The sequence below is a fragment of the Mytilus edulis genome, chromosome 2 (genome assembly GCF_963676685.1).
Source record: "Mytilus edulis chromosome 2, xbMytEdul2.2, whole genome shotgun sequence".
Lineage (NCBI taxonomy): Eukaryota > Metazoa > Mollusca > Bivalvia > Mytilida > Mytilidae > Mytilus > Mytilus edulis.
Window position 1 is genome coordinate 44,072,366 of NC_092345.1, and position 14,239 is coordinate 44,086,604.

The window sequence follows — 14,239 nt, forward strand, 5'->3', positions numbered from 1 at the left end:
AGTCAGATAAATGTTTTAATTACGTTATGCTGTAAAAAGAATATTCAGCTTCTCAATGATCGAAATTGGTGTTTGTCATATTGCTATATATAACCAGTGTAATTTTTCTGACAAAACGGTTGGTTCAAAATTTTTGAAATTTATATATTTTTGTTAAAGGGTCAAAGTTAATACTTTGACAAAATTTCATGAAAATTAAACGAGCCAAATTAATTTTAGTGAAAGTGTTGGGTACCACCTTAATTTTCGCAAATTTGGAATTTTTCATTTAAAGTATTTCTTAACTCTTTTTTTTTTTTTTTAACTCAGAATATAATGCTTTTACAATAGAAAGGTGTATATCATATTTATATATATGTATAAAAAGATCAAGATTTCAATTGGCATATTTTTTTTAAAGTAAAAATAGACTGTCAAAGATCAGTCATCATTCCAAAGTCTCTCAAATGAGTAGGCAAATTTGTTAATGCATGCTAGTAAAAAATACTAAAAGAAAGATTTTTAATTGCAGAAGACTTGTAAAGAATTACCAACCAAAAAAGAAAGATGAAGAGGAATATGGACAGTACGTAGGATAAGTTTTTGCAAGAAATTGTGGGAAGACTGGTCACTTATTTAAAATCATATGAACTCTAGATTAGTGTTATTACAAGATCTTGATCCTAAAATTTAGCAATTCATTTACATTTTAACTAGTTTATTAAAGGCTATAAAGATTTATTTTTTTTTTATCCCAAACTGTTTATAAGTAAACAGACCTTAGTCAGTTTATTTTAAATGAGTGTATCAGGAGTGTTATGAAAATGTTTGGTGTTGCAACCTCTTTTCTACGGAAGCGTATTAGCGCCACACATTTTTTTTTCTTCCTATGTTTGCGTTATAGCGCAAACCTTTGCGTTATAACGCAAACCTTGACGATATAACTCAAACCTTTACGTTATAACGCCAACCAAAATTACTTCAACGGAACTCAGATAAATCGAAAATTGAGCAGGCTGTTTGGCTAAGCTAAATTTTCTCCATATTTTTACAATTCTTATTTAGCTACAGAGTAAATTTAGATTGAACTTTTCAAAAACCAGTATAAGTTTGTTATCATATGTGTAGTTTTGGTTGTTATGATATTGTAATCAACGGATATGAAGGAAAGGATTAACAGAGCGCTATAAAAAGAGAGTAAATGTGTAATCTATATTATTTATATGATTATCATAGTCTAAATGTGCACAACTAGGATAAATGCCTTCAAAATAGAAACTAATTGTAGTTAATCCTATAAAACATTGTGGTCTAACCTATTAATTCACGGAAGGATGTTTGTAATTGAACTCAAGTTGTTCTGAATTTGACCTTCTTCAACCTAAAATTAAAGGGATAATGTATTTCCTTAGGAAATTGTGAATGTAACTTTCTGTTCAAATATTGTTGATCAAGAGATATAATGGGATATGAGATAATAAGATATGCTGACTGAATTCAAAAATTTATATGTATTATTGATTTTGGCCTTTGATTTTTGTATTGTTCTGCATATGATGAGGAAATTGGGGGTGTGTGCATATAAGATTGATTTTAGTTATTTGTTTTTTCTTAAAAGAATTTAAGAAGGAAGTAATTAAGTGAAAGGAAAAGATTTTCTATTTTTGGTTTCTCTTTGTAGTATGAATTTTGAGAAGACACTTATAACAAGGCAGTATAATATTTCCCTGAACTATTACAGGAAATTGTAATATGATTTATAATTCCATGTTAGGTTGTAATATTGGATAACATTTTGAGTCCGCTGGTTTTTTTTAAATTTCAACAACTCCCTGTCCATAGACAACAGTACAAATCCAATCTCCATTAAAAAAGAATCGTAATATACTATACTTTGTGCTACTCTTAAAAACAAGGAATCAATCTTTGATACACATGAAGCAATTATTTGTAATCTGCATTCAGTAACATTTCAAAGTTGTGTGACATGTCATAATTACTGTCATTTTATATGTGTGTCAAGGGTTGTTCAATTCTATACTTGTTATGCAAGTACACTTGGAAAAAAATCATAATTGCAAATACACATTTTCTTAAAAGAGGCAAATATGTTTTAGGATCTTGCATTAAAGTCTTAGGGGTCAGATGTTTTGAATTTGCTCTTGACCATATACATATGTGTGTAACGTTTAACTTTAAACTTGTTTCTCCTTTATGTGTAGTTATTTACTATACAAATCAGTCAACCATCACAGTCATCGTAATAAAAAAGTTAAATGGGTCAGATCTAAATAAAATAGTTAAATGGGTCAGATCTAAATAGAATAGTTAAATGGGTCAGATCTAAATAAAATAGTTAAATGGGTCAGATCTAAAAAAAATAGTTAAATGGGTCAGATCTAAATAAAATAGTTAAATGGGTCGGATCTAAATAATATAGTTAAATGGGTCGGATCTAAAAAAAATTAGTTAAATGGGTCGGATCTAAATAAAATAGTTAAATGGGTTGGATCTAAATAAAATAGTTAAATGGGTCAGATCTAAATAAAATAGTTAAAATGGGTTGGATCGAAATAAAATAGTTAAATGGGTCAGATCTAAATAAAATAGTTAAATGGGTCAGATCTAAATAAAATAGTTAAATGGGTTGGATCTAAATAAAATAGTTAAATGGGTCAGATCTAAATAAAATAATTAAATGGGTCATATCTAAATAAAATAGTTAAATGGGTTGGATCTAAATAAAATAGTTAAATGGGTCGGATCTAATTAAAATAGTTAAATGGGTTGGATCTAAATAAAATAGTTAAATGGTCAGATCTAAATAAAATAGTTAAATGGGTCAGATCTAAATAAAATAGTTAAATGGGTCAGATCTAAATAAAATAGTTAAATGGGTCATCTTCAAGAATTCCAATTGAATGCTTTGAATTGTGTTTCAACTACATCTCTAGCCTGTTAGAGTTCTCTAAAGTTTTTCAATCAAAATTTAATTAGATTTAACACCTCTTAATTTTCTAATGAAATCAACAAAATAGTATACTGTTAAAATTGATGATTCTTCAGTATTTTATTTCCTATGCATATAATTAAATGTATATTCATGGAAAAAAGTGTGAAATACATGATGTATTATCCCCTATTTTTATCAGCAAAATTCTGATGAACAAGTACATGAAGTATATAATTTGATATGGCTAGTTTCATCATATAATTCATGTTATCGCTATTTTTTTCCTTTTTTCTTTGATCTTTTTTTGTGATAATTTTTCATATCATTCTACTTGCTTGAGATGGAAAATTATCGCAAGAAACTAAGCAGGCACGTGGCGTTGCTAACGAAATTGACATGAAATTGACGACGTCGTCATAGGTAAAATAGCGATAAATAGATTATCATTAATCATCTCAACTCGATTGCCTTTCTCGCTTTCGCCATCCTGGCTCAAGCGAGAAAATCAATCTCGTTGAGATGATCAACGATAATCTATAATTATTATTCTATGTAAACCAATGTTGTGTCTTGACCTTGACTCATCCAGAACTTAATAAAATAATAAATACTATGAAAAGTCATTCATATAATAGCATTGAATAGGTGGCTCTCAATTTGTGGGCTAGGAATTGTTTATGTTGAACTCACATTTAATCAAGGAAAGATAACTCTTACCTGTCTGTACAGTTAAAATGTTTATATCTTTACCATGTTTAACCAGAACAATATATCTTCAATGGATTTAGTGACCAGATTGGTATCTTTAAATTCAAGTTGTTTTTGAACTAAATAACTGTTTTCTTTTTAGATTTTCCTGGGCTAAAGCATTCTGGGATTTATTGAAAGAACTACATGATTTGGCTGGTCAACACGAAGTTATAGCAGAAAACACACAAGGAAATGTTATGAAAGATTTAAGTAATCTTATACAAGACTATAAACAAGATAGGAAAAAGGTAACTTTGAAAATATTTATTCCCTACAACATTTTTAGGCTGTATGGAATTAATAGACGAATCATGCCCATTAAATTGCGAATTTCACTCTTAAAAAACCCTAATTTTGATCTTTCCTCTAGTTAGATTACCTGAAGAAGTTTAAGAATTTAACATCATTATATTCAAGATTAGAATCAGTCAATTATTCAGTCACATTATTGACTTTTTCCTGACTTTTTCTTAACATCCACCACAGATTCAGAATGTTATCATTTAGTACATCTGGCCTTTCATGGAAAAATCTTAACAAAGTAATCTCAATTATTTAGAGTCAGTGAGTACAATGGTCATTCATAGGATACACCATCTCATCAATTGCTAATAAAAGGAGAAATATAGTGTATTGATAACACTAAACTCGTAGAATTTCTAGTTAATTTCAATGGGGCAATTTCTAGCAAATTTCATAGGGGCAAATATTGAAAAAATATTTGGACATACACATTTTTGTAGTAGACAGTACAGTAGATACAAAATAAAGTGGTTATAACGAAAGAAAATATTAGGATCTAAAGCAGACATCAGCTGTGTAGAATATGGCTGTGCTTATATAACAAATATACTGGTGAGACTGAATATTTATGAAGATGAACCATAGAACAAACCAAGATATAAATCATATCTCTAATTTGTCTATGAAGATAACTCTTTAATTTGTCTATGGAGATAACTATGAAGATAACTCTCTAATTTGTTTATGAAGATAACTCTCTAATTTGTTTATGAAGATAACTCTCTAATTTGTTTATGAAGATAACTCTCTTATTTGTTTATGAAGATTACTCTCTAATTTGTCTTCAAAGATAACTCAAAAATTAATCTCTAATGTGTCTGTTTTACAGGAACTTCAAGAAGGTGCTAAAATACAGGAACAGTTAAAAGCATCACTTGCTCAACTAGAAAAGGTATGATTATTAAAACTATGTCCTTTAAGATAAAACTCAATATTAGGATAAAATGTCTACATTTGGTAAATTATTTTTTTGAGAACAATACATGAAGCAGAGTATTTTGAATTATTTGATTTCCTGTCAGTATTAAAAAGCTTTAAATTATTCTTTTACTTGTTCTGTTTGTATTGCAAAATTAAAACAAACATAAAAATCATATGATATTTATTTACAGAGAGAAAAGCAATATGAAAAAGCATTTAGGGAAGCTGAAAAAGCTACAGATGCCTATAGAAGGGCAGATGCTGATATTAACCTCTCTAGAGCAGAGGTGGAAAAGGTAGAAAAAAATAACAATGAAAAAAAAAGAAAATATTTAACGTCATTGGTAATAACAATTGATAGCTGAAAAGAATTAAAAAAAACCTGAAAAACCAAAATTTTTGTGATAACCAGGATATTTATATTATAATGCCTCTTTACAAATGGAAATTTGCTGAATTTTTCGTTTCCCTTATGAAACTTATACACAATGCTTATTACCACAAAACTCAGATCAAGTAGGTATTTGGGTAGCGTCACTTTTACTGTTCATGAGTAATGTCCCTTTTTAATGTTAAATGCATGCAGGGGCATCCATCTGTGTCCCATTGACTAATTCCCCATATATTTTTTATAATAGAAAATAATCCTTATTTCAATTTATGGGACACTGACCATACAAAACTGCCTATGTGAGCATCAAGGTGTGAAGTCATTGCCTTAATTAAAAGAGGGATGAAAGATACCAAAGGGACAGTCAAACTCATAAATCTAAAACAAACTGACAACGCCATGGCTAAAAATGAAAAGGACAAACAAAAAAACAATAGTACACACGACACAACATAGAAAACTAAAGAATAAACAACACGAACCCCACCAAAAACTAGGGGTGATCTCAGGTGCTCCGGAAGGGTAAGAGACTTAAAATTATAATTGCTACTTCTCTACTATGCAAGCAACATTGAGGATAAAGAGCAAAGACTGGTCATCTCTGAGTCATACAAATGTTATTGTTACTTCATGGGCTGACAATTAAATGTTAAATAACAGGTTTTTATACACACATCCTACAGAAGCTGAAGAAAAATTAATTGATTCATAAGCTCAGCAAGTTTCTTTGTTGTATGTTTTTAGTGAAATTCTTTCTGTCTGTTTGTAGCATCGGAATAACATGATGTTGAAAAGTCAACAAAGTGACGATTGTAAAAATGAATACGCTTCTCAACTACAGCAAACCAATCAACATCAACATGAACACTATCATACACACATGCCACAAGTGTTTCAGGTAATACAAAATGTGTCCAAAGTGCTTCAGGTAATTCAAAATATTTTAATGTGTTTCTGGTAATAAACTGAAGTCTGTCTATGAATACCTTGTGCTTCAAGTAAAGCCAGGTATTTGTAAGTGTCACGTCTACTGCTGATGATTCATATTGTCCAATTTTTTACGTAAAAAAAAAAAGATCTATTAATTTCTAATTTCACAGTAACTTAAACATGTAAAAAATGTTTTAGAAAAAGTTGAACACAAGACGGCCACTCTCAAGCATTTTCAAGTATATAAGCAGTTAAATCGTTTATGTGTAAAATACCTTAAAGACAAGAAGATGTTTTGATTAGAAAAATTTCTCTAAAAAAATACCCCCCCCCCCCCTCCAGATTTTGGAACCCTTACAAGACACCTGCATAAGTCAAGACCTACATTTTCAATTAGACTATCCAAAGCTTTGAAGTTATGATAATCAACGTAGCAAAATTAAATATTATCTTGATATTAATTGTGATATGCCGAAGGAAATACAGCTTACAAGCCACAGGACATGTATCCAATGAAAGAGAGATGTCAGTTGTTTTAGCCATATTGTTTATGGGGGCAAGTGACTTCACTGGAAGCATACTGAATTGTTCATTGATTTCATCTGGCTTGAACTGCTTGCATCGCATACAGACTAGGAGATACACATTTTAAAAATCTAAATTGTATTATAAAAGAAATATTTCAGATGTATGAAAAAAGTTTATTTATTTTCTTCTTTTTTCTCCAATAGAGATTGCAGAATATAGATGAAAACAGAATAGATAAAATGAAAAGTTATATAAAACAAAGTGCTGACATTGAAAGGAATATCATTCCTATAATAAATACATGTATAGATGGAATGGTGAAAGCATCAGATTCTATAAACGCTGTGGAGGTATGTCAACACTATTTCTTATAATGTACAAATCTATAAACGCTATGGAGGTAGGTCAACACTATCTCTTATAATGTTGAATTCTATAAACGCTATGGAGGTATGTCAACACTATCTGTTATTATATGAAATTCTATAAACGCTATGGAGGTATGTCAACACTATCTGTTATTATGTGAAATTCTATAAACGCTATGGAGGTAGGTCAACACTATCTCTTATAATGTTCAATTCTATAAACGCTATGGAGGTATGTCAACACTATCTGTTATTATGTGAAATTCTATAAACGCTATGGAGGTATGTCAACACTTTTTGTTCTAATGTGGATTCATTATCATTTGTGGGATACTAATTTTCATGGATTTAGTTGGTATAGATGGACAATTCCCATGTAAAAATATTATTAAAGTGCCCCAAAAAACAAACATACTCAACAAAATATGTAATGAGTGTATTTCATGGTCACCATTATACACATACTAAACAAAAATCAGTGGATATAAAACAACCAGAAATACAAAAAACAACAGCATACAAAATGCAGCATATTTAACTTAAGACTGAGCAATGCAAACCTATATAGTAAAAAAAAAAGCATTGTTATAATTCATTAATTAAATAATGCGGAAAAAGGCATTTGTTATACATTGTCTTTCCTGTATTTACATAGAATATACTACACCTTAAATTTACTTTTCATATATATGGGATATGAAGAGTAACATATTGCTTCAAATAAACACTGAAGTATTGTAGAGTTTATATTATATGATGACTAATTTAGATTAAGGACACATTAGTATAAATATCACACACATTGAAATTTCACATTGATTATTGTTTTTAGGATTCAAGATCAGTTTTAGATAAAAATATGATTATTGTTTTTAGGATTCGAGATCTGTTGTTAATAAATATAAATCTGGTTATCCAATTCCTTCGGACATTGCGTTTGATGACTTAAGTAATTCACAAGTTCCTGATGGACGTAATGGAAATACATTAACAACAACACCGAAAAATTTAAATCTTGAAAAAGGTAGTGTGCGCCAAACTGTAAGTGGAGGAAAATCAAAGAAAAGAACTGGTATATTAGGATTATTTAGCTCTTCAAAGGTGAGATTCAGAAAATTTGAATTATATGATTTTTTTTTAATGCTCAGCCTCATTTTCATAACTATTGGACAAATTAACTATCAATCAGAATTTCTTGGAGAAATATTTCCTCTCACTTTCATCTTAACATTGTGTGGTTAATATACAATGTCTTGACAATTTTTTGTAAACGCAATAAAAACTTGGATAAAATTACTGAATTCAAGATTTCTATTATTGTTGAATTCCATGAGTGTGTCCAGAATAAAAAGTTTAAGTGGACATGGAAAAATTGAATCTGCAATCAATTTTGTTTCAGGGTTTGGTATCTTTGTTTTTTTTACTTTTTGTTAATTAGTGGGAACGAAATTGTCTCTAACTGCTATTAAATCAAATCAAATATTGTTTAAAAAAAACCTAGAGTGACCAAATACTTAAGCAAGGATAATGAAGAAGTAATGGTTTACTTAACAAATAGACAACCTTAATCCAGTATATTATACACACTCAAACAATTTGGCTGTAGGTACTCTTTCTTAGATAATTTATTTTTATTTTTTTTATACTGGATAAGTTATTAAAATGATTTATAGTTGATTTTTCCTATTGACTTAATACTTAAAGTTTGATTATCTGTGGGTTCCATATATGTTGCATAAATACTATGTAATAGATTTTGGTGTATATTTAGTGCCAGCAAGTCGTATGGATATTACACTTCCCATTAAGCCACAATGATCCTGCATTAGTGAATCTATCCAGAACAATTTGTTTTCAGGACCTGATTACACCCCCCCCCCCCCCCCCCCCCCCCTAAAATAAACCTGATCTCGAAAAGTGACATTTAATTTAAATCTTTTAAAATAAATATTAAAATTTGCATGTATGTGTATAATTGTTTGGCATTCTTTTAAATTTAACTAAATTTGAAAATCAAAGAGCCATCCCCTTTCAATAATCAATGATTAAAAATGCAGTCATCATTATTTCATATATAAGCACCAGTTGAAAACAGAGTGAAGAAGATATCATTTAGTGCCTGGGGAAAGTGTAAATTCCATCAGATCTGTATTGCACTTTTGTGTATGTCATGTACTTGTATATTGCTTGCTGGAACTTGAGTTATTTCTTGCTGAGCCTGTAGGGTATCATATCTTCTATATCATGTTTCTCTTTACCATTACATCATGTCATCATCTTATAGTTTCTGTTGATTTTAAGGCACTTATCTTATAATTAAATTTCATACTAAATTGCAGATAACCTGCATTGAACTCTTTGCTTTGCTATGGCTTGTATGCAAACTTTTATTTTTAATTGATTATTTTGAAATTTATGATTTGAATATACATGTAACATCCAGGTTAAAATAAGACAACACAATTATGTACTCTTACATTAAACCTAAATCAAAAGCAGTCCAAGACAATTTTTAGGATTGATATTTTAGTATTTTTGGTCTGTGTTTTTTTTTAAATTATGCTAGATATTTATGCTACATGTTATATCATGGGTCAGGGATTTCCCATTCAGATTTTATAATGTTGGTCAGCATGGTCAGCAGGTTATAATTAATAATACTTTACTTTTTAATATACCATTTATTTTAGCATAAATCATATAAAATATATCAGGTAACTCATATATATGTCATTTAAATTTAACTTTAAAAAAAAACTTTTTTTATCATTTTAATTTGTATTAATTACTTGTACTTACAAATGTACTACTGCAAAATTAATCATCCAAAACATTTCAAAATCAAATGGTGCTCATTAATTTTCAAATATTCTATGGGAACAGGACTCTTAACACTGACAGATATGTTATTTTCTTTAAATAATAACTAACTAAGATGTTAATAATAAGGGTAAAGGTTATTTAACTGGTATGACAATATATTGCATCAATAATGAAGATCTGTGGTTTCAAAAATGGTTTAGTATTAAATTATGTCTTGTGTATTATTTATACAATATAGACATGCAGCTATTCTTGCTGTGCATTTAACACATTATACTAATAAATAAGATAAGTGGAACCTTTTGATGATAAAATAGTAACACAGATGATGTATTTTATACTAAAACATAATCAACAAAAAGACTAAAAATGAAAAAAATCAAATGAATTATAAGCTTCAGCAGAGAAATTATAGTTCTCTGATTACTGACTTTTTACCTATAAGCAAGGCTGACAGAGAAAATTGCTCCCAGGACCCCTATGAAAAAAATAATTTCATTTATCATTCTTTCTTTCTCTCCTCTTCCCATTGCCCCTTCCCCCTGAGTATTGTTCTCACTAAGATTTTATTTTTATTCGATTTTTTTTCAGCACCTGATTCTACCCCTCTTCTGTGTTTAAGTTTTATTTTGTATCTGAAGTCACATTACTTTAAGTGCTTTAAAAACACAAAAAAATAATCAGGTTATTAATTGACCAGGTTATTAATGAGATTTGACATTTGCATGGTACTTTTACAGAAGATCTTGACTTTTCTACATACATGTATTTTGTTGCTACTGGTCAGCTGCATTTTGATATCAATTCTAATGTGACTCTCTTTCTTCACTTTGAAAGCAAAGCTGTGTTCTAATTAAAAAAAAACCAACAACATGTGGAATTGTGCTTGACATCACAAAAGAATTTGCTATGTCAGTTGCAATTTGAATGACCCTCTTGATCAAAATAAGCGATTCTTTGAGAGTTGCTTGCCATGAAATTCAATAATATCTTCTAAAAGTTTTAATAGAAATAACTATTTTTGTTAACTTTTTGGACGCTTAAGCTTAAGTTAAAACTAATTTATAACCTTTTTGATGCCTTGGTTTCAGGTATTTAGATATTAATCAAGTGCTTTATTAGTAGCATTATGTATTCTGGTGTATTTCAGACGAATGTAACACGAGTAAGTGATATTACAATGGTGGGGTATATGTCTTGGTACCCTTTCATCTTAATTGTCAAACTAACTATCATAAGCTTCATTCTTAACACTCCACAACATTTTGCTCTGCAATAATTTGATGAAATTATTCTGTCATCATTTTTCTTTTTTCGAAATTTTGATAATAGAAAAATAAGAATTATTAATACAACTTAAACTTGGAAACATTTGTCGTTACCTGTTCTGTACTAATTTTGTCAAGAAATAATTGCTTTTTAGCTCACCTGGCCTAAAAGGCCATGTGAGCTTTTCTCATCACTTGGCGTCCGTCGTCGTCGTCAACGTCGTCGTCAACGTCGTCGTCGTCTGTCGTCGTTAACAATTTTTCAAACATCTTCTCCTCTGAAACTACTGAATGGATTTGAATGAAACTTAACATGATTGTTCCTTAGTATATCCTGCACAAAATGTGCGCTTCGATTTTTGATCCGTCAAAAAACATGGCCGCCGTTACTTAAAATAGAACATAGGGGTCAAATGCAGTTTTTGGCTTATATCTCAAAAACGAAAGCATTTAGAGCAAATCTGACATGGGGTAAAAATGTTCATTAGGTCAAGATCTATCAGCCCTGAAATTTTCAGATGAATCAAACAAACCATTGTTGGGTTGCTGCCACTTAATTGGTAATTTTAAGGAAATTTTGCAGTTTTTGGTCATTATCTTGAATATTATTATAGATAAAGATAAACTGTAAACAGCAAAAAAGATCAGCAAAGTAAGATCTACAAATAAGTTAATATGACCAAAATTGTCAATTGACCCCTTAAGGGGTTATTGTCCTTTAATGACAATTTTTCACAATTTGTTCATCATATTTGCTAACTTTAAAAAATCTTCTCCTCTGAAACTACTGAATGGATTTGGTTAAAACTTAGCATGGTTGTTCCTTAGATTATCCTGCACAAAGTGTGTGCTTTGATTTTTGATCCGTCAAAACACATGGCCGCCGTTACTTAAAATAGAACATAGGGGTCAAATGCAGTTTTTGGCTTATATCTCAAAAACGAAAGCATTAAGAGCAAATCTGACATGGAGTAAAAATGTTCATTAGGTCAATATCTATCAGCCCTGAAATTTTCAGATGAATCAAACATCCAATTGTTGGGTTGCTGCCACTTAATTGGTAATTTTAAGGAAATTTTGCAGTTTTTGGTCATTATCTTGAATATTATTATAGATAAAGATAAACTGTAAACAGCAAATATGATCAGCAATGTAAGATCTACAAATAAGTCAATTTGACCAAAATTGACAATTGACCTCTTTAGGAATTATTGCCCTTTAAAGACTTTTTTCACAATTTGTTCATCATGTTGACTTACTTTAAAAAATCTTCTCTTATGAAACTGCTGTATCAATTTCAGCCAAACTTAGGCTAAATGAGTTTCAGAGTTTCAGAGTATCTAGTATAAATTTTATATTTCATTTCCTTGTATGTCAAGAAACATAGCTCCTATGGCTAAAATAGAACATAGGAGAAAATGATTTTTTTTTGCTTTTGAAGAAAATAGGACGATTCAAAGAACATTTAAATAAATTGAAAAGCCAAAATAATCATTGATGAGAGATTAAACCAAAAAAATTCAGGTGAGCGATTCAGGCTCTTGAGAGCCTCTTGTTTGTTTTGTGGCTTGAAAAATGTCATGAATATATTTTTAAGTTCAAAAATTTTGTAAGCATAAAAAAGACAATAATCAAAGCAAAATAATTAGCAGAATATTTTATAATTTATAATTTTGAAAAATAAGTACATGTAGTACATTTGTACTTTTGTATTTTTGTTTGTCAGAGCAAAATGTTGGAACACTTTCATTTGTAAGTTTTTGGTTTGGTTAAGAGTCTTAGAGTAGTATATATTTGTAGAGGGTTAACACAATTTTAATTGGTAATGGTTTATGATACACTTAGAAATGGGGAATAAAAAGGAAAATGTGTTAGAACTGTGGGATGTGAATGTTTTTCTTCTTTTCTGTATATTTTATTTGCAAACATCCTACCTGTCTTGAATTTTGATTTGTTTAGGTATTTCTTTTGTAATTTTCTTGTATATCTGTTTTTCATTTTGAATGACTCGTTGTTGTTAATAGTTTTCTTACTTTTAAAGTATGATAAAGAGATGTCAAATGCCTTAAAATTTAACAAACAATCTTACTAGATTTCTTCTACTTAAAAGAATTCAAGAACATTTTATTCTAATCTGAAAGTATAATTCCATTTTCATATTTTTCATAATTAAAAAAGCTTGAATCATCATTTCATTAGAATCACTATGCATCTTTTATCATATCATTGTATAACTGTATATATAAGCTATCTGTTGATTTGTTTCCATGCATATCTCAGATTATTGGATTGCTGGTATGTATTGGCATGACCTGTAGCATGGTCTGAATTCTTTCCCCTGTCTGAGTTATGGCACTTGATTTATGTAGTGTATTTATCCCTTGTTTAAGTTTTTTGTTCATAAATTTTCAACCACCAAATAGGTATTGCTTTTACCTAAAAAAAAAGAAGCATTCAACAATACAATTCTTTTTTTATCCAATTTGTATTAAGTTTGCCTCCAAGGTTTGGCTTTTTTACTCAATCCCTGCTTATAGGACCTCGCTTTATTGTGTCTTTGAGCACTTCTCAAAGAAAACAAATAAGTGTATTGAAGTGTTATTAAAAGAAAAAATTAATGTCTAACAGTGTAAGTAAAAGAGAAAAAAATCAGGTGAATTCATTTAAATAACACCGGTAAACTTGCATGTTTTGCATATTTGTATGTTATGTTTGTAGAGATAGGTTTATTATATATCTATATCATTGCATGACATATATTATATTTGCATCAAATGCAGCGTGTCATTATTATGAAGAGAAGAGGAAACACCTTTTAACCTTGATGTGTACCTAGTTGTGAATTAATACAAAAAGAGGGACGAAAGATACCAAAGGGACAGTCAAACTCATAAATCTAAAACAAACTGACAACGCCATGGCTAAAAATGAAAAAGACAAACAGAAAAACAATAGTACACATGACACAACATAGAAAACTAAAGAATAAACAACACGAACCCCACCAAAAACTAGGGGTGATCTC

At 29.6% G+C, this 14,239-nt stretch overlaps 1 protein-coding gene across 14 annotated transcripts in view; it reads left to right on the forward strand.

Annotated features, from left to right (window-relative positions):
- Positions 1 to 14,239, forward strand: part of LOC139512206 (formin-binding protein 1 homolog) — a 45,183-nt gene that overhangs the window by 16,489 nt on the left and 14,455 nt on the right. For 7 of the 14 annotated variants that reach the window (XM_071299630.1, XM_071299629.1, XM_071299633.1 and 4 more), the window contains exons 3-10: positions 512 to 565; positions 3,783 to 3,930; positions 4,815 to 4,877; positions 5,098 to 5,202; positions 6,067 to 6,195; positions 6,959 to 7,105; positions 8,000 to 8,224; positions 11,097 to 11,111. In XM_071299630.1, coding sequence (XP_071155731.1) covers positions 512 to 565; positions 3,783 to 3,930; positions 4,815 to 4,877; positions 5,098 to 5,202; positions 6,067 to 6,195; positions 6,959 to 7,105; positions 8,000 to 8,224; positions 11,097 to 11,111 — 886 coding nt within the window. Of the gene's footprint in view, positions 1 to 511; positions 566 to 3,782; positions 3,931 to 4,814; positions 4,878 to 5,097; positions 5,203 to 6,066; positions 6,196 to 6,958; positions 7,106 to 7,999; positions 8,225 to 11,096; positions 11,112 to 13,494; positions 13,510 to 14,239 lie in introns of all 14 variants that reach the window. The other 7 variants (XR_011662205.1, XR_011662204.1, XR_011662206.1 and 4 more) reach the window with 2 other exon arrangements.